General features: G+C 37.7%; 3 protein-coding genes and 1 long non-coding RNA gene across 9 annotated transcripts; 3 read left to right on the forward strand and 1 right to left on the reverse strand.

Moving 5' to 3' along the window:
- Positions 1-1,560: 1,560 nt before the first annotated feature.
- Positions 1,561-6,723, reverse strand: LOC110907784. Of its 6 annotated transcripts, XR_004879829.1 has the most exons (9): positions 6,322-6,717; positions 5,705-5,753; positions 5,500-5,607; positions 5,109-5,242; positions 4,860-5,023; positions 4,485-4,681; positions 3,976-4,399; positions 3,365-3,826; positions 2,177-2,236 (listed from the first exon to the last, which is right to left on the reverse strand). It is a non-coding gene; the product is annotated as an uncharacterized LOC110907784 (long non-coding RNA). The 6 variants fall into 6 exon arrangements; XR_004879831.1 differs by lacking the exons at positions 2,177-2,236; positions 3,365-3,826 and adding an exon at positions 1,561-1,774 and having other exon boundaries at positions 6,322-6,712; XR_004879828.1 differs by having other exon boundaries at positions 2,118-3,826; positions 6,322-6,712.
- A 5,094-nt stretch (positions 6,724-11,817) lies between these two features.
- Positions 11,818-16,032, forward strand: LOC118486604. Its single transcript, XM_035983160.1, has 2 exons — positions 11,818-12,214; positions 15,830-16,032. Exons 1-2 carry the CDS (start codon positions 11,818-11,820, stop codon positions 16,030-16,032), a joined length of 600 nt encoding a protein of 199 aa, XP_035839053.1.
- A 6-nt stretch (positions 16,033-16,038) lies between these two features.
- On the forward strand, positions 16,039-18,517 carry LOC110907783. The gene is made up of 3 exons (XM_022152714.1): positions 16,039-16,460; positions 16,547-17,135; positions 18,437-18,517. Exons 1-3 carry the CDS (start codon positions 16,039-16,041, stop codon positions 18,515-18,517), a joined length of 1,092 nt encoding a protein of 363 aa, XP_022008406.1.
- A 296-nt stretch (positions 18,518-18,813) lies between these two features.
- LOC110904802 (abscisic acid receptor PYL4) lies at positions 18,814-19,788 on the forward strand. The gene has a single exon (XM_022150663.2). The coding sequence runs from the start codon at positions 18,904-18,906 to the stop codon at positions 19,522-19,524; it is 621 nt and encodes a 206-aa protein (XP_022006355.1). The 5' UTR covers positions 18,814-18,903; the 3' UTR covers positions 19,525-19,788.
- Positions 19,789-24,088: the final 4,300 nt, after the last annotated feature.

Below are 24,088 nucleotides of genomic sequence, written 5' to 3' on the forward strand. Positions count from 1 at the left end.
GGTACTAGAAGGGAGGTCGATGTCAAACATCTGTCCCCCAAGGTCGAGTTTGCATCCTAGTGAACATATAAGGCTTCAATTGACTTGCATCGGTCGACTCCACAACAGGTTCGGTTTCAAGAAGCATCGGGGTTAAACAGAACAGAGACGAAGTGAATAGCTACCGATCCAAGCTATCGTGTTGCTGTTACGCCTGGTATAGCCTATGCCAATGCTAAATGTCCTTCCATGAGCTTCATTTCCAGTGTTGTTTACATTACGAGAATTTCCAGTACTGCCGTCGTTCCCTTGGTTGTCATCACCTTGACTTAACACAGTCAATCCTTGTCGATGTCACCTTCGTTTCCATACTGTAAGCTACTATCACGGGTATCGTGATGTTGCCGCGACTGTTGCCTCTAATATCGTTGCCTGTAACGGTGTCATGCGTCCTTTCACTAACAAGGTCCATCTTTTCACATTCCGTGCCATGCCCTAAGGTACTACTCATGGTGCGGGCGGTTACACAGTCCGCTCTACAGTCAATCGTCATCGATTTTGTCCCGATTGGTTCGTAAGAGTCAACTCCCATGAGTCGCTGGCTGGGGTTAAGGATTCGATTGGGGTCAAATCACTGTTGTTCGTTGCCGGTAACTAGGGTCGTTCAAATGCTGAAGTCGGTAAGGTACTACGTTTACCCTCTTGTCCATCGTTCTTGCAAGTTGACTGAGTAATACACGGTATGTCGCGAGAGTGTTGCAGAAGTGATCGCCCTTCGGGATCTAAGGCGTCAACACGCTAAGTTCCAGCAAACGAAAATAGGTAAGGAAGGTATAGTCCAATCATTTGACGTTGAGCCATCCAACTCAGGGACGTTCGTACTAGCACCTAACATTCTACACAGTTCGCTAGGCGTTCAGATGTGTGATCAAGTGATTCTCGATAGCATCGAGATTCGTAAGGATTCAGAAAGAGGTGACGAGTAGGAGACAATCACTGCTATGACTCCTATAGACTACTGAGTTCTAACATAACATCAATTAACAGAGTGGAACCCCTCTCACACTCGTTAAGCCTCACCGGGACTCACATGCACCCCACATTATTATTATGTGTGCACCCATAATAATAAGGCAATTTGCATGCTTATCTCAGTGCCTCTTAACTTGCGCAAAAAGGTTCCCCGAATTTGAGCAATAAAACAGATGACACCACAACATGGATCATGAAAGTTCAGGAAGAGTCGCACTCTTAAAACACGTAACATGGGTTGGTACATAGAGATTCATACAGCAACGCTAGGTGTGCATTCATGTGTGATGTTATTCATAAGCAAACACTAGATATACTATGCAATAGTAAACAAGAAACGAACCTTGCAATCTGGAGCTGAGTGTCATGGTCGATTTCGGATCTGTTCGGTTATAGTCTGGCTTCATAAAAACGTTTTAAAACCAAGTTCACTATAACCAGTGGCTCTGATACCAAACTGTCACACCCTCAAAATACCACCTAGGGAGTGCCCCTGATAGGCGTGTGACGTACCAATAACGAGCCACCAATAACATTGAACCCATACAAGTTATAAATAAAATCCCCATTATTAACAAAAATATAATCAACAAGTTAAAATGAAAATTAATAAGTTCAGCGGAAGCGAATAGTAAACCAAGTTAAATTGTTTCATAACCAAAGTATGGTCTCATGAAATCAATCACATAATCCTTCCAGTCGACCCATGACCACTCCAGCTACTCCAGACAGCAAGTTCCCCAAATCCAAGATACCTAACGACCTGCGAGCATGTAACAAGTGTATCAGACAAAGCTGGCGAGTTCACAGTTTTAGAAAACGTTTGTTACCCGCTGTATGTAAAACAGTTCAATAACCAATGCAAGTAATATTGTTAATATCTCATTTCCAAACACGGACGGCTCACGGACTGCCCTTCCCACGTACTCCTATCTAGTACTGGGCCAGACTGGGTCATTAGTTCACCTCCGTCCTCTACAGGCACGGGGTGAGGGTGCCAAACCTAAGTAGCGCTACTCACTAATACCCGATGAGGGACTTACAAAAGATGATAGGTGAGAATATTAACCAATATACTCGTTTTTACCCAAAGACTCATCCCCCCCATGGGATACCCACTGACTGTCCCCAACCACTGGGACGCATGCTCGAATGTAGTGAACTCACCTTAGATTTGCTCGGTATGTTACGTTACATCACCCGTTCCCAGTTGGTCAACCAAACCCTACCGAGGTTACTAAAGATAGTCAGTTTCGTATACACATGAATCACGCATTCCACATTCACATTGCACAGATAGCATACAAGTATTACACATAACGTCATGCTAATCGTAACAAAGAATTGTGTTACATATGGACCATAACAAGTATTGTAATAATTGGTTTTCGCCTGCTATAACATTTTGCTTTCTGGTAGGTCGCATGTGGTAAACATTATTCCTCAACACGTAGTACACATTTTGGGGTCACATACACAATCGTATCGCAAATCCGTACATCACATAACAATCCAACAGTCCATTCGGTTTATTCACGCAAATGTGTAACCCGGTTAACCCTTTTTTTTTTTATTCATGGCCCACAGACTAGTGTGTGATCATGTAAAGCCCAATTACCCAGTCTCACTGGCCCACCTCTTGTGACAAAACCATAGGGACTATGCGATCCTAACATAGTGTGTAATCACAATTCAACCATTCCTAAATTGTGAGTGGATTGTACCATGAAGAAATTCCAAAAAGGATGTGGGGCCGGTCTGCTAGTGTGCGGCTCCTCATAACCGAATCATTACTCATCCCCCCCACACAATCAAATAGGAAAAGACAAACTTATATTTAACAAACCATCAATCATCATTATCAAAAATCATCATTCCTCATCTTCTTAAAATAGCCAGCTACTAATATCGATGAAGACAAACCTCTTGTACATTCAAGAAACCCAGCTCCATATTTGATTCACATCACATTCATTTATTCAAAGTCATGCACATAAACACATTTATCATAACAGCTCATCACATTCTCAACTTTAATTTAATAGACAAGAGCAAACTCTATTACATTCACATATCATAAATCTTGCACATAAAAGTGGGTTGTACCCTATGCATTTACGGTTGTACAGTCCATTAAAACACAGCTGCATGTCTTCGGCCACTAATCGTAGATTCATCATGAACTTCATTTCAACATTTGACAGAAACATCATTCTAACAAGGTAATATCTATCGTTCATAAAATCTTAAACCGTTAAATCATCACAACATTCACAGAGCATCATCGTTCATAACAATCGAATTATCTTACACTTAATGCTCACAAATTTCAAGCTCATAATATCTTACTAACCTGCGTTCGGTGTCGGAACCGTGTGCGTGTGCGTAGAGTAAGAGAACCGGTGTCCCGAGTTGTGAGCCGCCAGAGGTCTGGTCGGGGTACACCGAAGTCGCCGGAGATTTAATCGGGGTAGATGGTGTTGGGTTCCGTCGTCGCACAGTCGGAAGTTTGATCAGAGGAATTGATGTTTAAGGTTGCAGGTTTACTTTGGAGGAGAAGAATGGTGCCGTCACCATGGAAGAAATAGAGGAGTGTTAGGGTTTGTGTTCCGTATTCGCTTAGAAAATTATGGGTCAACATCCGCATGGAGTTCGTATATCATATGCAACATGTGGCTCGGTTTGGGCTTTAGGTGGTGTGGGCCATGGAGGGTGATGTGAAGTGTGGTCTCGGCCCAAGTGTGTTATGCAACTCACGGCCCACGTGTGTCGAGAAATCCCGCGACCCAATTAGTTAGTTTCTTAAATTACTAGCCTACACATATAAAACGTGTAACGGTTCCTTGTAGCTAATCAGTCGAACATACGTAAACAAACATACCCCATCACGTTTTACATTTAGCACGTATATACGCGAAAGAGAAATAATAATAAAACATGATCGCGTGAGTAAGAGACACTAACCTTGAAAGTTTGGGTTGTCACAGCATGCCCCACCCCCGAACTGAAAGCACGCAAAAGAAGGTACACGAATCGAATATGAATGTCAGATACACTAGCACCCAATTTTTTTCATATTACACCCAGATTTCTAACTCGATTGCTCCCCTTTTGGACTCACACAGGGTGCTAGTGCCTCGCGCCCTTTCCGCCATTATATATCACGAATACTCACACACACCAAAGTGTACTGAACCCAACACCCCCACCCGTGAAGCTGATATACATAACAATCTCTGACCGGTTATCACCTTTAGATTTCTTAAAACGTTGTTCCAACTGCTCTGTTCTTCTAATTGCCCGTCCTCTTTTTTTTTCTCGACAGAACAATCTCTGATACATAATCAAGAGGCTTTGATTCCTCATCAGCCATTAAGGTTGATAATACCTAATAAAAGCATAAGGATATATAAGAAATTCTGTCTAAGAAATTTTGACCTAATAAAAGCATAAAGATATATAAGAAAGTCTACCTAAGAAATTTTGCCTATGTCCCCAAATATCCTTTTGTGCATGATTGATCAACCGGTTCAAAGGAACATACACGTGACCCTCATTGATATCCATCAAGTGTCAAAGCAAAATCATCAGCATTGGCTAATTTAACAAACAAAAGATTCTTGCAGCCAGTTTTGCCACAGATTGTCCGATAGAATTGGATTTTTCACACCTGCACCAATGATTCAAGAATGCAGATCATGAAAAAAATACCCATGTGCTTTCCACCAATCTAAACATTACCATAAACCTAGTGTGTTACTTCATCCAAATCCCTGTCTTAATTACCCCTTTGCCTAATAACCAACCATCAATGCACATGATTTATAGAGAAATTAGAGATGGCTTACCCATGTGAAGAGGACAAAATGCTTAAAGTAAGTATTGAGATGAGCTTCTTCTTTCAAACTCATAATCATTTGAAAATGTGAATGATATATGTGAGCATATACCCGAAACAGCCTCTTGAATATTGTCTTCACCACATCCTGGAAATTCGGAGGAAATGGCACACCTGCAATGCGCACACAAGTTAGACCAGATCTTCTTTTTAACTGAAAAATGGATATGTATGTTTATTACAAAGAATTATTATATACCCAGTTTTTGAGGAAATATTGATTCGTTATCAAGTTGAGTTTCAATCCATTCCATCAGATACTCGACGTATTTAGGAGCCGATACTTCTATCGGTTTCTAGATAGACACTCCATCAGCCCACCTACACTCGTATCTGAAAAAAAAACTTAGCAAAATATCACAGACTGTATAATTTTGACTAATGACGAGTGATTAAGCAAGCTACTTTGTTCCGGCTGTCATTGTTGGGCATGTTGACGGTGTGCAGAACTCAGTAAGAGTACCATAAAGAATGTTCACTTGATTAAAGAAATCAACAGCGGTAGATAACAAAATATGAGCAAAAATAGTTGCTATAAAAGTAAGTAATCATATGCTAATTTATATCTAAAAATCAGTGAAGATTGTTACCATAATTGCTAGCCATTCGTTAAGATCTTCTCCAGGTGGTAGGCGAACGGCTTCCCTCAAATTTCCACTACCCAAAGTTGGATCAATGTGCTTTTTAAGCTGTGCGCCCTGAATACGTCGTGTAAATAAATCGAGCACATCAAGTAAGTTTGATAAAGAATAAAAAAATTCATTAACATTCCTTTAAAATGTGTAGCTAACTAACCTTACTTCCTGATGGGGCGCCCTTTTTTGGCCGAAACGTTTTTTGGTTTCTGCAAACACAAATGCGAAGGGAGGATTAGCAGTTGTTAACAAATGAAAGATAAAAAGAGGAATATTTGTAGTCAATGATAATTCAAAGAAAGCTTGAAACTACGAAAAATAAATAAAAATAAAAAACAAAAAAGTATTCTGCTTTTCATAGCTGTTAAGGAGGTCTTGAACCTCCCTATATCTTCCTATCCAAAACTGGAAAAAGAAAATAAATAAATAAAAACTATCATGTTTAATAGAAAAGCATGTCTGTCTGTCTGTGATATCAATTATGGTATAAGGATGATCAGCACTGGTTGTACAAGATTGAAGACTAAACTTATGATTTTTGGACCTAACTGGATCATGTAACACATACACATATCAAACCTAAATCCAGATCAAAATTGTCAAAAAGTTAACAATAGTTAGATCAAATAATTGAAGATTGTTATCCAATACATGATTTTGGGAAGGATTTCTAGTCGTTGGTGATCGAATTACAACAAATAGTCAAAAACAATTTCTGCGCATAAACAGATTACAACAAAATTCGAACGAAAACAACGCAATAAATCAATTTTATACCTGGTAACCGCTTGGATCGATCCAATTCACTACTGATACATGGTGGAAACACGAGATTCCGAAGCGTACGTATCAATTTCGGGATGGATCGTGGATGATGAGTTTAGAGAGGGGGAAAATTAAGGGTTTAGAGTGAGAAAGGTGGATCGGTATGTGTTTGTGAGTACATGTCCATCCAGTGATTGATTTGCAGAAGGAAAAAAAGAAATCATGATTTTTTTTTGAGAAAGATCGCACGTAATGCAGGAGAAGAAGACTATTGCCGGTTGTTCTTGTCAAATACGGTTTATGTGTGGCGCTAAACTGCAGGTAACAGGGTATTGATCGTGGCCTCCGTTCTTTGCGATGTGTAATGTCAAAAGAGAATTCAAGAAACTGTCAAATAACCTCCCCTTCTAGAAGTTTGTATTGAATTATAAGGGTCAGGATTTAATCTTAGTTTAATCTAAGGGTTCAGATTTCTTGTTGTTCCCATTGACTTTAATGGGAACATAAGAATAGATAATGAGCGATGCATATCGAGTCAAGAAAGATCATTAACGTACACTGTTAATCTTTTTTCAGCCACATTTTCAGAGATATTGTGTCTATTTGCATATAAAATATGATATTGCATTATTATAATATAATAAAATTCATTATGGTCACCATTTGGCAAGAAAGGTCTGTTTTTATAATTCAACTTCAAGTGTTCATTCGTGTTTATGTTTGACACGCATCGATACAAGTGGTTGTATTTTTTTCCATTTAAAAATGTAAATATTTTGGATCCATCAATAATGATTCAGCTAACTTTTGTGATGAAGAAATTAACAAGCATTGGGACAACTGCAAAAATATAAATTATAAATTCCTATATATGATTTTATATAACTTACTCCAGTAGAGGTATTGAAGGTGATTTTGATTTCAACATGGGTTTTTTTATTTCCCTGTAGATTATTTATTTTAGTATTTAGGGTTAAATGACCAAAATATCCTTGGGGTCTATTTGGTTAGATTTAACAATGAAAACTAACTGAGTTAGAGCTAAAGGACATAACATGCGAGGATTTGCAAACATCGAGTATGTTTCTTGTATATTTTGAAAATAAAGGACATAGTTTGCAATGATGTAAACTTAAAGGACGATTTTTGTAATTTACTCAAATAAGAATAAGTATTACCTAGAAACTTTATGATGATAACGCTGAAAAGGTCCATGATTGGAATAGGGTTTTGTATGAGATAATTATGTGACATTTAGATGTTATTGTATAACCTAAATGAACAAGTCACCTATTGCGGAGGCTTTTAGAAAGGCCAGTTGGTCCTTTGATAATAAGCATAATTTAAAAAGTGGGGTTCTGGTCTTAAAAGAAACCCTCAAGTTGAAGATGGTAGTTGTTAAACAGGATGTAAGATCGAAAGAAATAAAATGCAACTTGCAAATTCTTAAATTTGATAGGCACTTTAATAAACTTATACTTATCTTTAATTTTGAATCGATCGAGTTTAGCATTACCTAAAATGATGTTATTAAGCATAAACGGTCACATTTGATCACATACATATACAAGCATATATGTATTTGGATTTTAAGGTTTTATTGTATTAACCAACGCCATCATGATCGTTTTGATATTTATACGTATAAATGTACATTTATACGCGTACATGGATTTAATTTTTCACATACTACCTTTACAACTTTGCACCTACGGGTAGATCTAAGTATAAATCTCCCACTTGCGTCTTCTTTCCTTCACTCTCCAAGGTATAAAGTATTTATTTATTTATGAGATTATATTTGTAAATATAACCAATTTATATTATTTATTAATCATCATGTTAGTTGTATCATGATTTTCAATGCTATAAAGGAAACATCTAAGAATCTTGTTTATACATGAAACACGACGTTCATCATATGTTTATGTGACATGCTTACTCATAGGGTTATAGGTCGAATAATTAACACCAACGAGTAACCATGCATCAATAAAAATTACGAACATAAATATTCAAAATTGTTTATAGAAATAGATAAACATATAACGCAAGTGTGAAGTATATTATAATCTACGTACGTGTATTTTAATTCGAATTGCTTTTGTTTAATGCAATCATCAGATTAGGATGAATGAATCTAGGCATGAAGAATATGGTGACCGAATTTATAATCTACCATATATATTTTAGTCCAAGTTTTAAAGTTGGCATTGCCAAATCTTGATTAATGAATGCATCAACTATGTAATTAGATATTGCCTACGGAAATTATAATAACATATAAATTATATGTATGTTCAAATTCATTATATAAAAAACTTCATTTGTACGTTGCTCAATGCTTAAGCCCCAATGTATTTTTCTTATAATTATTTAGGGTTATTTTAGGATTTCAAACATATAATTGCCCTATCTCTAAATAAACTCGTTGGTGGTTAAGTCATTAAAACATTTCATTTTCCCGTTGATAGAGTAACTATCTTAATTACGATGCCCAAGTAGTCTCTTAGATGAGAGCTCGGGTTCACAAAATGATGTAGTAACACCGTCGCAACATGCAAGCTCGATCATGGGTTCTTAAGCCGGTTCCAAGATGGGAAATTTTGAACGCTACAACAGTAATATTACATTTAAATTTAAAATTATTAGAAAAATCAATATTTCCACACTATATATATTCCCTCATTTTCTATATTTTTATGCAAAGCCAACACAAATCTATTCAATATTTGCCATCAAACAAACAAAAGAAACATACCTAACACTTTTCAGCAAAGAGAATGAAATATTTTTTACCCGACTCATTAACTTCTTCCAACTTAGTCGATTCTATTCTTGAGTTTCTTGCTAAGATGGATGTCGTAGCAGAAGAAATTAAAGATGCGGGAAGATCAAAGAAAAGATATATATGTGACGTGATTGGTAAAAGGCTAATCAAGTTCTAATGAATGATTATTTCATCAACAACCCAAAGTACGATGCAATGACTTTTAGACAATATTTCATCTATCCAAGGAATTATTTTAAAAAATTGTTAGGGATATAGATGCTAATTTTAAGTGCTTTCAAGAAGGTTGCTACGTGATATTAAAAAAGAGTTATAGGTCGTTACAGAAATGTACATTAGCTATATTCGTCTACTCGCAACCGGTGATGTTCTGATGAATACGATGAATCTTTAGCCATATCTGATAGGACTTCACATGAATGCCTAAAATTTTTTTGCAATTCGGTTATTAAACGATATGGTAAAGAGTTTTTACGTAAATCGACTAGCCACAACATTGCACATTTATAACATTCGGGTTTTCAAGGGATGCTCGGTAGCATTGATTGTACACATAACGTTTGGAGAATATGTTCCACGAGTTTGCAATGCCACTTAATGAGAGATGATCACAAAGACCCGATGTTCATACTCGAAGCGCTGACATCAAATGATTAGCATGCGGACTTCGGTGTTGCCAATTTAAACAATGATCTCAATGTTCTCTATTAATCCCAATTATGTACAAAGCACACTTAGGATAAAAACGGTTTAATGTATTCAATCACAAAATGCCATTAAATAGTCAAAGGTATATGAGTATTTGTACAAGTGTCCGGTATAAGCAATCTAATCTATGTATTCGTATTTTTTAAGGGTGTACATATTCAGACACCTTATTCCCTAAATCCACACCCTTCTAGACGCCTCGTATAGCCCTATACGAGGCGTATAGGTTTGCTTTTCCCGACCGGCTTCTGCACCTCGTACAACGTCACATCAGTCAACTTATACGGGGAGTCTAGCCCTGTACGAGGGGTCAATACGAAGGTACTTAGACGCCTCGTATAGGTCTATACGAGGCGTCTTGGACTGACCGATTTGACTATGATGAGACTATGCCCGACATGACTTAAAGGCATACGGGGAGTAAAGACCTATACGAGGCGTCTTTAGCTCACATAAAATGCAACCTACAGTGCGTTCTTGGTCCACATCCGAGCATTCAACAAACAAACACTCACATTCTGTTTCTTCTTTTATTTGTCTTTGTGTTATTATCATCCCGGAGTGTTGAAATGTCATCATATTGGGACGGCAACTATATCTTCGGGCAGTATTCTAGCGAAAAGTGGGGGCACGAAAGCGTTCCGGTAACAGTTATTAGCGTAAATGTTTTAATTACTTGTTGTTTTAGTTTATTATTTACTAATGATGATACGGTTGTCTATTTTGGAGGAGTCTGGCGTTCCCGATTCTAATGAGCAAGAGGAGGTTGTGTCTAGTATACAAGGAAAACAAAACAGCCCGTTTCTAGATTTGAACAAGCATCCTCCTGTTGATGAAACAGCCCCTGTAGATGACTCATACCATGCTAGTGGATACGGAGGAGACGGTGGATACGGAGGAGACGGTGGATACGGAGGAGACGGTGGATACGGAGGACACGGTGGATACGGAGGACACGGTGGATACGGAGGAGACTGTGGATACGGAGGAGACGGTGGATACGGAGGAGACCGTGGATACGGAGGAGACGGTGGATACGGGGGAGACAGTGGATATGGTGGATACGGTGGATACGGTGGATACGGGGGATACGGTGGATACGGAGGAGACGGTGATCATCAGCAATTCATTTCCCCGGGCACTCCTTACGTTCATCAAAACAATTCGGACGTTGGAGGATATGGTGGTTATGGTGGATATGGTAGATATGGTGGTGAAGCACCTCCCATTCTGGACAGTCTGTACTTAAAAAAGACGGTATAAATTACTATTTTATTATTAATATTTTTATTATTATTATTATTATATTATTATTATTATTATTATTATTAATATTGTCGATGTTACAGGTTTTCAACTCCTTAGATGAACTAAAGAAACGGATACAAGAAATAGCAAATGCGGATGGTTTTGTTATTGTCACCCGTCGATCAAAGAAAATTGGGGGAAGAACCGGGAGGGTATGGCTTGAATGTGATCGTGGTGGTGAGCACCAGAGTACAGCAACACTTAGAAAAGCTGGAAGCAAAAAAACCGGTTGCCCGTTTTACCTGCTGGCTGTCCGAAACCACCCGTATGAAACCTGGGAGATAAAAGACGGAACAATTAAACATAACCACGAACTTTGTGAGGACCTGTCGGCCCACACGTTTGTGCGAAGGTTTACTCCAAGCGAAATGAAACTGATCGAGCAGCTGACAGCTCAAAACATGGAGCCGCGCAAAATATTTCAAACGATAAGGAAGCAGGACCCCGACAGGTTTCATGTTCAGAAAGACGTTCAAAACGTTGTAGCGAAGATTAGAGCCCAACAAAGACAAGGATTGACTCCCATGCAGTCACTAGAAAATGTGCTGATAAACAACGACTTTATTTACAAGACACGGGAAGAACCCGAAACAGAGATCGTAACAGAGATCTTCTTTCTTCATCAGGACTCGAGAGTCATGTGGCGTGCATTCCCCCACGTCATGATGATCGATGCAACGTACAAGACAAACATATACAATATGCCCTTTATCCAGATTGTTGGTATGACGCCTACCAACAAATCGTTTATTATCGCGCATGCCGTTGTTAGTAAAGAACGGGGTGATAACTTTGTGTGGGTGCTTGAGAGGATTAAGTCAATGTTGGATGAATGTATGGAGCCACGTGTGATTTTAACCGATAGAGACCTAGCCCTTATGGGCGCGTGTGCTAAAGTATTTCCAGACGCCTCCAGGCTTCTTTGCAGGTGGCACATACAACAGAATGTTATGAAGCACTGCAAGGGTGCCTTCACAGACGACGACTGGAAGAAATTTATGTCATTCTGGGGGACATTGATTGAGTCTCCATCCATACCCATCTACGACTACCACTTGCGCAACATGCGAAAGCGACTTGTGGAGTGCAAACGTTCTAGTAAGTTTTTCTAATAACATACGACTCACCTATGCAAATTTTATTAAATTATTTTTACTTTTTAGGAGTCTTCAAATACGTGTACGATAACTGGCTAAAAGACTATAAGGAGATGTTTGTCTTTGCGTGGACTGATAAGAGGCGCAACTTTGGTAATCGTACTACAAACAGAGTTGAGAGCCAACATGCCAACTTAAAGAGATACGTCGAAGATAGGAGCTCGCTGGACCGTATAGTTGGTTGTGTCCGGGATATAGTTGAGACACAGTTCGGTGAAATAAGGAAGACTTTTCGAGAAAGCATCGAAAAAACAATGAAACACCACAAACACCCGATGTTTCAACACCTACTTGGAAAAGTATCCCACAAAGCCCTTGACTTGTTGCATGGAGAGGCAATTAGGAAGCTAGATGTCTTGGAGCGCTTTAATTCATCATGTGGTTGCCAAATGTGGCACAGCTGTGGGTTGCCCTGTGCTTGTAGGATAGAAAAGTACATGCGTGAAAGTAATAATTGTTGAACGTACAACACTTGTGTGATATATTTCCTTTTTTCATTTTACTTAAACAATATTGTTTTTAACCGTGCAGAGCGTCCGATTCAACTCGAAGACATAGACGTCTTCTGGCGGAAACTTAACTTCCAAAGTTGTAAATTGATAGACGACTCCCTTGACGTGGTCGAAGAGCTAGATGTTGTTAGACAACAATTACAGTCGCACCCCCCAGCTCAGCAAAAAAGCCTGCTTTCAAAGATTGAAGCGGTGTTGACTCCAACGAAATCTACCAAGAAACCACCGGTTGTCCAACAAAATACTCGTGGCCGACCAACAACAAAGCAGGTACAAGAAAGGTTGGACGAGGCCTCTCGTATAGATGAAGAATTGAGGAGAAGCTCCTTCGGTGATGCAAACACGTGCTTTGAAGGTTCACGACAAAGTAAGTACGATAAACCTCGCCACAGCTCGTACGTTCCGTCTCAGGCCTCACAACAGTCGGTTATAAGGTCCCAAAAACCCAAAGCGCCCCTAAGCCGTTCAAAGAGTTCTAAGAAGAAAGAGACACGAGATGATCACGGTTTTCCTTTAATCATTGGGGACGAGTACGTGGGAATCATCGAACGGTTTAAGTCTGACATTCCGCCAGTGTTCCATCCGTACGTCTCGTGCATACGAGATGTGATGCCGGACGGTCATTGTGGGTTTCGGTCTGTGGCTGTGGGCTTAGGGATGGATCAGAGTTCATGGGGGCTTATTAGGAGGGACCTTGTCCAAGAAATGGATCAGAACGAATCGATCTGGTTCCCAATATTTGAAGCATGGGCTGATGGTTATTTTTACACGCATCGTCAGGGCCTAATTTGGGATTCAGTGGCCGGTTGTGGGGAGAATCACTGGATGGACTTCCCCTTTGCAGGACTTCTTATTGCACAAACGTACGGTATCGGGGTGCACCTGTTAACGACAACCATGGGTGCGAGTTCCACTTACTTCCCAATACTAAGTCCTCCGGCTAATCAACAACCATTATTCATAACGCTTACACATGTTAACGAGAACCACTTCATACATGTTAAGCTGGAAGGGGATTATCCTATGCCACCAGCACACGGGCTATGGTTGACCCACCGAAGACCCCATACAGAACAATGGGAAGATATGTACTTGCCACGTCTAGAATGGTATACATCGATAATGAATCCTCGGCCAAGATCAAACCCCAGTCTTAATTACATAGATAGTTACACGGAAGAATGATTTTTGTAATTAATAGTATTTTATTGTAATTAAGAGAATTTTATTGTAATTAATAGTATTTTATTGTAATTAATAGTATTTTTTTGTAATTAATAGTATTTTTTGTAATTAATAGTATTTTTTTGTAATTAATAGTATTTTTTTGTAATTAATAGTATTTTTTTGTTATTAATACTATTTTTTTTGTAATTAATAGTATTTTTTTGTAATTAATAGTATTTTTCTATAATTTTCTACAAAAAAATACAACTATACGACTCGTATAGAACTAGACGCCTCGTATATTGTTGCACAAAAGACCATTTAGCCCCTGATATGCCCCCAATCTAGGCTTATTTCAGGGGCTAAAAAGTAATTTTAGTTAAACCAGACGCCTCGTATAGGGCTATACTGAGCGTCTATTTGAGCGGGTTTTTGAAAATTTAAATTTTGAATATCTGAATTTCAAAATTTGAATTTTTTGAAAATGGACGCTTCGTATAGACCTGTACGGGTCGTCTATTTGAGCGGTAACAATTCTTTTCTTTTAAATTTGAATTTTGAAAATATTTTTGGTTAATTACTATTTTACCCCTGTTTAGCCCCCAGTATAGCCATTTAGCAGGGGCTCAAAGGTAATTTCAAGCCTGTACGATGCGTACAGGTCTGTACGAGGAGTACAACTGAGGCGGTTACTTTATCACCTTTTCCTTTTTTAATTATTAAAAAGTATTATTAAATGACCATTTTGCCCCTGTTTAGCCAGTATAGCCTTTTTTCAGGGGCAAAATGGTAATTAACCATTCCAGAAATATCTTTTTGGTTTGGTTAATTACCATTTTGCCCCTGAAAAAAGGCTATACGGAGGGCTATACAGGGGCAAAATGGTCATTTAACAAAAAGCATAGACGTCTCATATAGATCTATACGAGGCGTCTAGGCTTCGTATAACTCTGGGGGGGGGGGGGCTAGACGACACAGATCACACACCCAAACAAAACACACACACACACACGCTGAAGACTGATCCATATGCCTCGTACGTATTTTCAACCGTATTTTTGAAGATTTGAAGCATCACCGGTACGTATTTCATCCCGTAGTTAAGTATTTTTGTCTCGTTTATGCCTTTAGACCGTAGGTTTGCCCTAAAATTTGAATTTTGTTGGGTTTTGGGGGTTTGAGTATGAGGATGATGATGAACATGTAGAACAGGACGCTGAGTATAGCCCTATACGAGGGCTATACGAGGCTCTGAATTTTTTTTTTTTTTGTTATTATTCTTATTGTTATTATTGTTTATTGTTATTATTATTATTATTAATTATTATTATTGTTATTATTATTATTATTATTTATTAATTATATTATTAAATATTATTATTATTATTAATTATTGTTATTGTCATTATTATTGTTATTAGATATTATTATTATTATTATTATTATTAATTATTGTTAATATTATTATTATTTATTAATTATTATTATTAAAAACATTATTATTATTATTGTTATTTATTATTTATTAATTATTATTATTATTTATTAATTATATTATTAAATATTATTATTATTTATTAATTATTATATTATTAATATTATTATTATTAATTATTGTTATTGTTATTATTATTGTTATTAAATATTATTATCATTATTATTATTATTATTATTATTATTAATTATTGTTAATATTATTATTATTTATTAATTATTATTATTAAAAACATTATTATTATTGTTATTTATTATTTATTAATTATTATTATTATTATTTATTAATTATTATTATATTATTATATTATTATTATTATTATTATTTAGTTATTTATTTATTTATTATTGTTTTATTTATTATTGTTTGTATACGTATACAGTATTTATTATGGAGGACGATCTGATGCCGGGCGATGACATTCACTTAGAGCCGGTTCAGCAGGGTCCACGACGGAGACAGCGACCGCCTGTGGATACGCTGCAGGGGCATCCATATCTAGAGTTTCCCGACGGCACCGACGCCGCCCGTCATTGCCAGAAGCTTAGGAGGATGCACGTTGGATCGCATGCATCGATCGACTAGGATGCGATGGATGAGATTGCTGAGACGCCGAGAGTGCGTCGGTTTATACCTATCGATTCGCCGTGGCATCGTCTTTTTGATTTGGCGCACACGCCGACCTACAGGGAGCTGCTGGTCGAGTTCCTTTCGTCATTCACATTTCACCCTCCTGGGGAGCCAGTGCCGCTTCCGTACCCAGGTGCTCCCCATCCGCCTGAGGTTTCTTTCAGGCTTGCTGGCGTTATGCGTTCGATGACGCTAGCAGAGTTTGCGGTGCATTGTGGTTTATACATGCAGGAGGAGATCGAGACTGAGATTTACACAGCGGGGCTAGTGGTGGTTGAAAAACCCACTCTTGTAGGGTTTTGGCAGGTGATTGCGGGGGCGGATCATTGGGAGCACGAAAAGTCGAAGGGGAGGGTGTCGTTTGTTAGGGACCCACTATACAGGTATGTACGTTTATTATTGCAATTATTGTGATTATATGCACTGTTTATTAATCTCTGTTTTTGTATTTCGCTAACACTATCTGCAGGTATCTGCACCATTTGCTCGCCACTTCTATTTCAGCGCGCGGCTACAGCCGTGAGTGGTGTACGACCACAGATCTTTTTTTCCTTTATTGTTTGTTGTATAGGAGGCCGTGCGCGCTAGCACACGGTCTAGCCCAGTACTTCGCCTCCGGCCATCACCGGCAGGAGCGCGGATTTTTGTATGGCGGGGCGTACGTGACCGTCATTGCCCGTTCATTGGGCCTCGTACCACACCAGGACCAACATCTACGGACGCCGGCGATCATGCCGACGCGGATGGGTATGCAGTCGCTATGGGGGATGAGGGTTATCAAGAGGTTCTTCGTTGGCCCGCGGTTTAAAAACCGCGACGGGGGCGTATGGAGAGAGGAGGCCCTACCAGAGCATTTCGAGCCCGTTCATCCTCCTGCAGATCCTGCTGATGTAGTGCCCGTGGAGGACCCTCCGGAGGATCTAGACGGTGCAGCTCCGCCACAGCCACCGCCACCTGCCGGGGCACCTCAGTTTCCACGTCACGTTATTCGAGGTCATGCCCCAGGAGCTGCGCTACATCCGGATGTACGAGCCGAGCTTGAAAGGCTCAACGATTTGGTAGGTTGGCTGGTACGGGCGGAGCAGGATAGACGAGAGAGAGAGGGATGGCCCCCGATACCGCTTCCACCGGTTCGAGCACCACATCAGCAGCACCAGCCGCAGCAGCAGCATATGGATTCAGATTCGGATTTGGATGCATAGACCTGTTGTTGTTTTTATTGTTATTATGGATGTACAAACTTATCTTATATATTTTTGTTATGGATGTAAAAAGTTATCTTATATATGTCATATTTATGTTTGTTTTCAGTTATTCGGTTACTTAATGATTGTTGTCTTAAATTTAGATAATACGGAAACAATATAACCCCCTGAATATAATACGGAAACAATATTTGAAAGAAATAAAATTTTAATCGAAAGAATAATATTTAAAAAAGTAAAATGTTAAAAACAATATAATATTTAATCGATATAATATATTTAAAGAGCCGATTTTTAAAATAGTTGATTTAATCGATATAAAACAAAAACTTTTTATAGTGTAAAAAACAAAAAAAAAACAAAACTTTTTTAAAAACCAAAAAAGAACGATTTTTAAAATAGTTGATTTTTAAAATAGTTGATTTTTAAAATAGTTTCTTTTAAAAAACAAAAAAAGAAAAAAAACTTTTTTTAAAACCAAAAAAAAAATTCAACAAAAAAACACATCTTCAAAAACTATCCAAAAAACCATACCAAAACCCACCAAAACACCCCTCATTTCAGCCAAAAAAAAAAAAAAAACCAAACATGGACGCCTCGTATAGGGCTATACCCTTCGTATTGGGTTCCTTAAACATCGTGCCTGACACCCTCTGAGACCCCATCGAATTCAGTGCATGTACGCCTCGTATAGAGCTATACGAGGCGTCTAGGTTTCAAAAAGTGTGAAAATAGGCGGACAAGGTGTCCGGATAGTCTGAGCCTTTTTTAATTAATCTACGGCATGTTAATACATTATTCACTAACGAGATGCATAGGACCATGACCACCCCGAGGAATCCATTTCATGTTAACTCAAATCACTCGTTCGTTAGCGCTTGCGATTGGTCATGAGCTGTAACTCTAATGTCCATGGTAACAGTGTTGCTTTTCTCTAGTCAGACAATCAAACCTTCAAACACAAAACAAGCAAGACAATCAAACCTTCAAACACAAAACAAGCAAGTTCTGGATTAAAAAAAAGCGTTAAAATAACAAATATTTCCATTTCCCCACATTTCTTTGGTTAAGAGATCACATCACATGAAAGGTTTAAAATGTTTTTACATATAACATGGACAATATTGTGTGTATATATTATATTCCCGGACAAGGTTTTGGTCAAAAAGCGCCAGATAGTCGGTGGTGCCGAAGATTCATGCACGCTTCATAGAATTACTAACTTTCCCTTATAATCCATCCCTTCCCACCATCTAAAAACATAAAATTACTTAAATTTAAATAACCTTATATTTATTTTTACTTTTTTGTACGGCAAATACTTTAATTTTAAAAGTCCAAATTGTAAACTCTTACTATTTTATATTCATAAAAAATATTATATATCTTATTTTCATACATCCTTTTCCAATTAAATAAACTGCAAATAGGAAAAAAAGATTATGCAAGTTGGTTGCTACCACTTGCATGTCCGGCGTAATTCCTGTGTTTCTTCGTCTTTAAACTTTACAACTTGCTCCCATACCTCCATTCCTGTATCTATATCTATATATCTATATCTATATCTATATATAATCTTCACATCACAATCTACACAAACCATCATCTCAAAAAATACAAGATGCCTTCTTCCGTTCAAGTTCACAGAATCCACCCAACAACCACCACCACAACCACCACCACCACCGTCAACAACCACAAACAACCATCAACAACAACCATATGGAGGGTCCCATCATCTATTAACATCCCAGAAGATCTTAACCACCACCACACCCATGCAGTTGGGCCCCACCAGTGCTCCTCCGCCGTCGTACAAACCATCGCCGCCCCCATCGCCGCCGTGTGGTCCGTTGTCAGACGGTTCGACAAGCCGCAGGTTTACAAACACTTTCTTAAAAGCTGTCACGTGATTCTTGGTGACGGTGATGTGGGTACTCTGAGAGAAGTCCACGTGGTGTCAGGACTGCCAGCTGGATCCAGCACAGAGCGGTTAGAGATTCTGGATGATGATCGACATGTCATGAGTTTTAGTGTTGTCGGTGGTGACCATCGGCTTAATAATTACCGGTCTGTTACGACTCTTCACGCGTCACCGACATGTGACGGTAGCACTGTTGTTGTGGAGTCTTATGTTGTTGATGTGCCGCCGGAGAATACTAAGGAGGAAACGTGTGTGTTCGTGGATACTATTGTACGATGTAACCTGATTTCGTTGAAGCAAATCGCTGAAAGTAAATAATTTCGAGTTGAAGTGATCGAGTTTGTGAATTAGTTAATCTGTTGTGGATGTTTTTGTTTCCTTTTTTTCATGGGTTTGATTTAATCTGTGATGTGGGTAGAGATTAGAGAGCAATTTCTCAGGGGTTTTTTTTTTTTATTTTTTGTTTTTTGTTTTTTTGTAGATGTGATTTTGAGTAGTGTTTTTTCATGGATTCATGTTACACTTTAGAAGAAAGGATTTAGAGATCTGCATGGAATTTTTGAGCAAATTTTCATTATGTTATCACATGTGTATATTATTGTTTACAGTCTGTTTAAAACTCTTGTATTAATTTTATGTATTAATTTTATCATTTTTTTTTCAAAAATATTAATCTTATCATTTACAACATAGTTTTTAATTGAAATGTGATTTTGTACTTTTTATAATTGATCATTATTTCCATAGGAATTAATTAAGGTCGAGCTTGAATACACAAAATGACGGTAACATGTGTACTATAATTGATTGATATTAATATCTTGTGGTTTATTGAACAAGTTGATAAATTTGGAATCTTTCAAATATCTCTACTGTAGAATATAGAGGATTGATATATCTCTAGAATGTAACATTCAAAAGCAATCGGTAATTTTTGACTACTAGGCATGCGGCAAAGTTTAGAACTCGGTTAGGTGCTAAACAACCCCACATCGGGTAAAAAGATAGAGCATTGATCTAATATTTAGGATTAGATTGTGTGTGAGTTAATTTGCGGTGATCGGTAACAAAATATAGCAGCTAGCATCACAATGAATTTATGATATAATTCATTATCTCATCTTACACAACACAAACAAAAAAATAATTAAATATATATTTACTATACAATATTAATGTTTTATGTATATATACACACACTTTGAAAAGAATCTAAAATTTTAGAGTTGTGTATCCCGTATAGAATATGAGATTAATAATCTTCTTTACCAATATGGTATTTTGTAATAATACCCACCTGATAATTTGAAACTGGTCTATTACCCGTTTCAAAACCTAATTGTATAGCTAGTAACATATTATATAAATTTATAAATTAAACAAATAATATCATGAAATTAATTATTATGATGAAATTGTTATTGTTAGTATATACAATTGTTAGTGGTATATTTTGAGTATATATAGATACTTTAATTAATTTGTTTTTTTTTTTTTTAAATCTAAGATCGGGATTCTGGTAATGTGACCTACAAGAATTGTTTAACCACATGAGATAACATGTATATATGATATCCCAAGTAACAAGTACCACTACAAAAATGGATCACCTTTAGCGGCGACAGCTGTCGCCGGTATTGATGGAAAATGTCGCCGATATTGACCTTTAGCAGCGACATGTCGCCGGTAAAAGGTCGCCGGTATTGATCGGCCGCTATTGGCCTACTGTCGTCGCTAAAGGGTCGCCGGTATTAGTTATGGTCGGTAAAGGGTTAAAGGCAATAGTGGCGATACCTGTTGCCGCTAAAAGTCTTTTTTTAATACAGCACCCAGCCAGTTTTACGGCCGAAAAAACAGAACCTGCCTATTTCAAACAACGCAAACATACACCATGAACATATACTAAAGGTAATATAATTAAAAACTACGTTTAAGCCGTACATTGTAATCCTACAACGTTTAATTAAATCATACATTAAAAACAACAAGTCACTCGTCGTCGGAATCATTATTCAATAAGTCATTAGAATCGTAGTCGTTTGACTTTCCTTTTCCTTGTGAAACAAGATAGTTGTTAAGTTGGTTCAAAAAGGACGGGGTTTGGAACAAGCTGTTAACAAAATCCTACGATAATAGATATCAAAACGTATATTAGCATATTAATTAACGTTACCAACATATATTTAACAAGGAAACATGCGTTCGTTTGTCATTTTATAAATTGTGTAGTTTACCTCGGAAAAGGGTTCTTGCGTCCGAGCTTGCGAAGACGACATGTTCGAGGACGTGTTAGAAGAAGTTTAGGCCCCATCCCGCGGTACCATCCTCGCCGCTCTCCCAACGCTTCCTGATACAGGGCAATTGGAGGACCATCACAGCTCCATTCATTTGTGGCCTGTTGTATGTTCCGCTGTATTTTACAAAGATGATTAAATATATATGTGTATATATTTATATATATATTTGTTATAGAAAATAATACTTAAAAGAAATATTTACGTAATTTTGTTCAGCAACCGGATCAACCCAATTCCTTTGATTGTCCGTGTGGGTTTTAGCATACGTAGGTACCCAATCCATATCCTGTTTAACATTAAACTTAGATTAGACATTAAATAAACAAAAGCTTACACACACGCACACATACATAAAACATTACATTTTTATAGGCGGTGCTACCGTACGACGATGTCCCCCCACGGTATGGGAATTGTTGTTTCTCACGTACTAGGGTGTTGGCCTTGCTTCTTTTAATATATTTTGCGTCCCGGAAACCCTCGATGGTTCTCAACCAGTTATCACAGGGCATATCCGTGGGATGGTATGCCCTTGCCTTCTCAATATCTTTGTAACCTCACTGGCTCTTAAATAATTTTTTAGCTTCGTACTTACGGTCAGAGTACCGCTTCATAAGCACAGTCCTAATACCACCCGTCAAGTTTCTCGCCTCTAAATCACGTTCCACTTCATCAAAATTGAAATTTTCCTACAAATTAAATAAAAAAGTTAAAATATCATATATAAATTAGATTTGCATGTGCTTAAATATTTGATAAAATTTTATGCATATAACTTATTTACCCGTAAGTGGTTCATGAGGGCATCCTTGTGCGATTGTGAAACGTTATCCCATCCAATTTTATCGAACGGGATGGTCCGCCACATATACAGGCCGGCCTCCCTTGAAAATAGATCTCTTGATTTACCAACAGGGGTATACGTGACCTGTCTGTCAAATGTAAGCGATACAGCCCCCCCCCCCCCCCGCTTTTACGAGACGCCGTAGTTTCTCGTTTTTGGCTTTCCCCCTAACCCTCTTCGGGGGAACCGCTGCAATTAAAACAAAAATAATTAGTAACAACATTTATAATATATAAAATATACGGATTACAAAATAATTTAGTAAAAAACTTACCGTCAGTCTCGTGCATGCCACGAAATCCACCAGGAGGCGGTGGATCACCAGCGCCGTCACCCCCATGTCCCCATGGGGCCACATGCGCCATCAGATAAGCGAATATAAGCAATACCGAAAACATAATCCCTATAAAGTTACAAATGTTACAGCATGTATATCTAATAGAAATTAAGGGAAAGTACAACAAGTGTAACTCAAATTCAAATAAATATTTCAAACAAGTGTTTATCAAATACAAATCAATATAAAGTTACATACTTATGCACATTAACACATACTTACATACACAAAGTTGCATACTTTATATACACATATTAACATACTACCAATACACATACATACTTATAAAACACATGTACATACTTACACATACACATACATACTTACAAATACATATTTTGATCAAAACCACAAATTTATACATACACATTTGCATATTTTATACAAACATACATACTAACATACACATTTTTCACCAATTGCAAACAATTACATGCAAAATTATTCATCATTTACATACACCTACATACATACATTCAATCATAGACTTACATACCCACATACATGCTTACATACACCTACATACACAAATACATACACATACACATACACATACACCTACATATACTCATTTTCACCAATTACACCTACATTATACATTTTCACAAACATTTACATACAAATATACATCCTTACATACACCTACATACACATACATACACCTACATACACAAATCCATACACCTACATATACTCATTTTCACCAAATACACCTACATTATACATTTTCACAAACATTTACATACAAATATACATCCTTACATACACATACATACACCTACATACACAAATACATACACCTACATATACTCATTTTCACCAAATACACCTACATTATACATTTTCACAAACATTTACATAGATACAAACATACATTCTTACATACACATTTACATAACTAAACAAAAAATTATACAATTTCTCAACTTTGAAAAAATTCATATAAAACTAACCGTAATTTCAAGCTTTCAAGTAGATGTAGACCGCGGAGACGAGGTGGTGACCGGAGAGGTGATGGTGGTGACCGGAGAGGTGATGGTGGTAATCCGAATTTTCTTCCACAAACATAAATATACACAAAAACGAGCAAAAATTAAAGTCTATAACATGTAAATAACAAAATAGAGAAGAGATTTAACAAAAGATAAGTTAAACTAACCGATTTGGTGAAAAAATACGGTTCTCCGGCGGTAAGATGAAGAGATTTGGGGGGAAAAGTGAAGGAGGAGGGAAGAAATCGCGCTGTATAGGCTTTTTACGGAAAGAGTTTTACCGTTGGCGGGTTGTCGCCGCTACTGATCGATTGTCGCCGCTATTAGGTTAACCAGGGTTAACCAGGATAAGATATGTGTGGCTGGGGATTAAAGTGGGACACCTACCTTTAGCGGAGAAAGAATGTCGCCG

This window comes from Helianthus annuus, chromosome 14 (assembly GCF_002127325.2).
Source record: "Helianthus annuus cultivar XRQ/B chromosome 14, HanXRQr2.0-SUNRISE, whole genome shotgun sequence".
Lineage (NCBI taxonomy): Eukaryota > Viridiplantae > Streptophyta > Magnoliopsida > Asterales > Asteraceae > Helianthus > Helianthus annuus.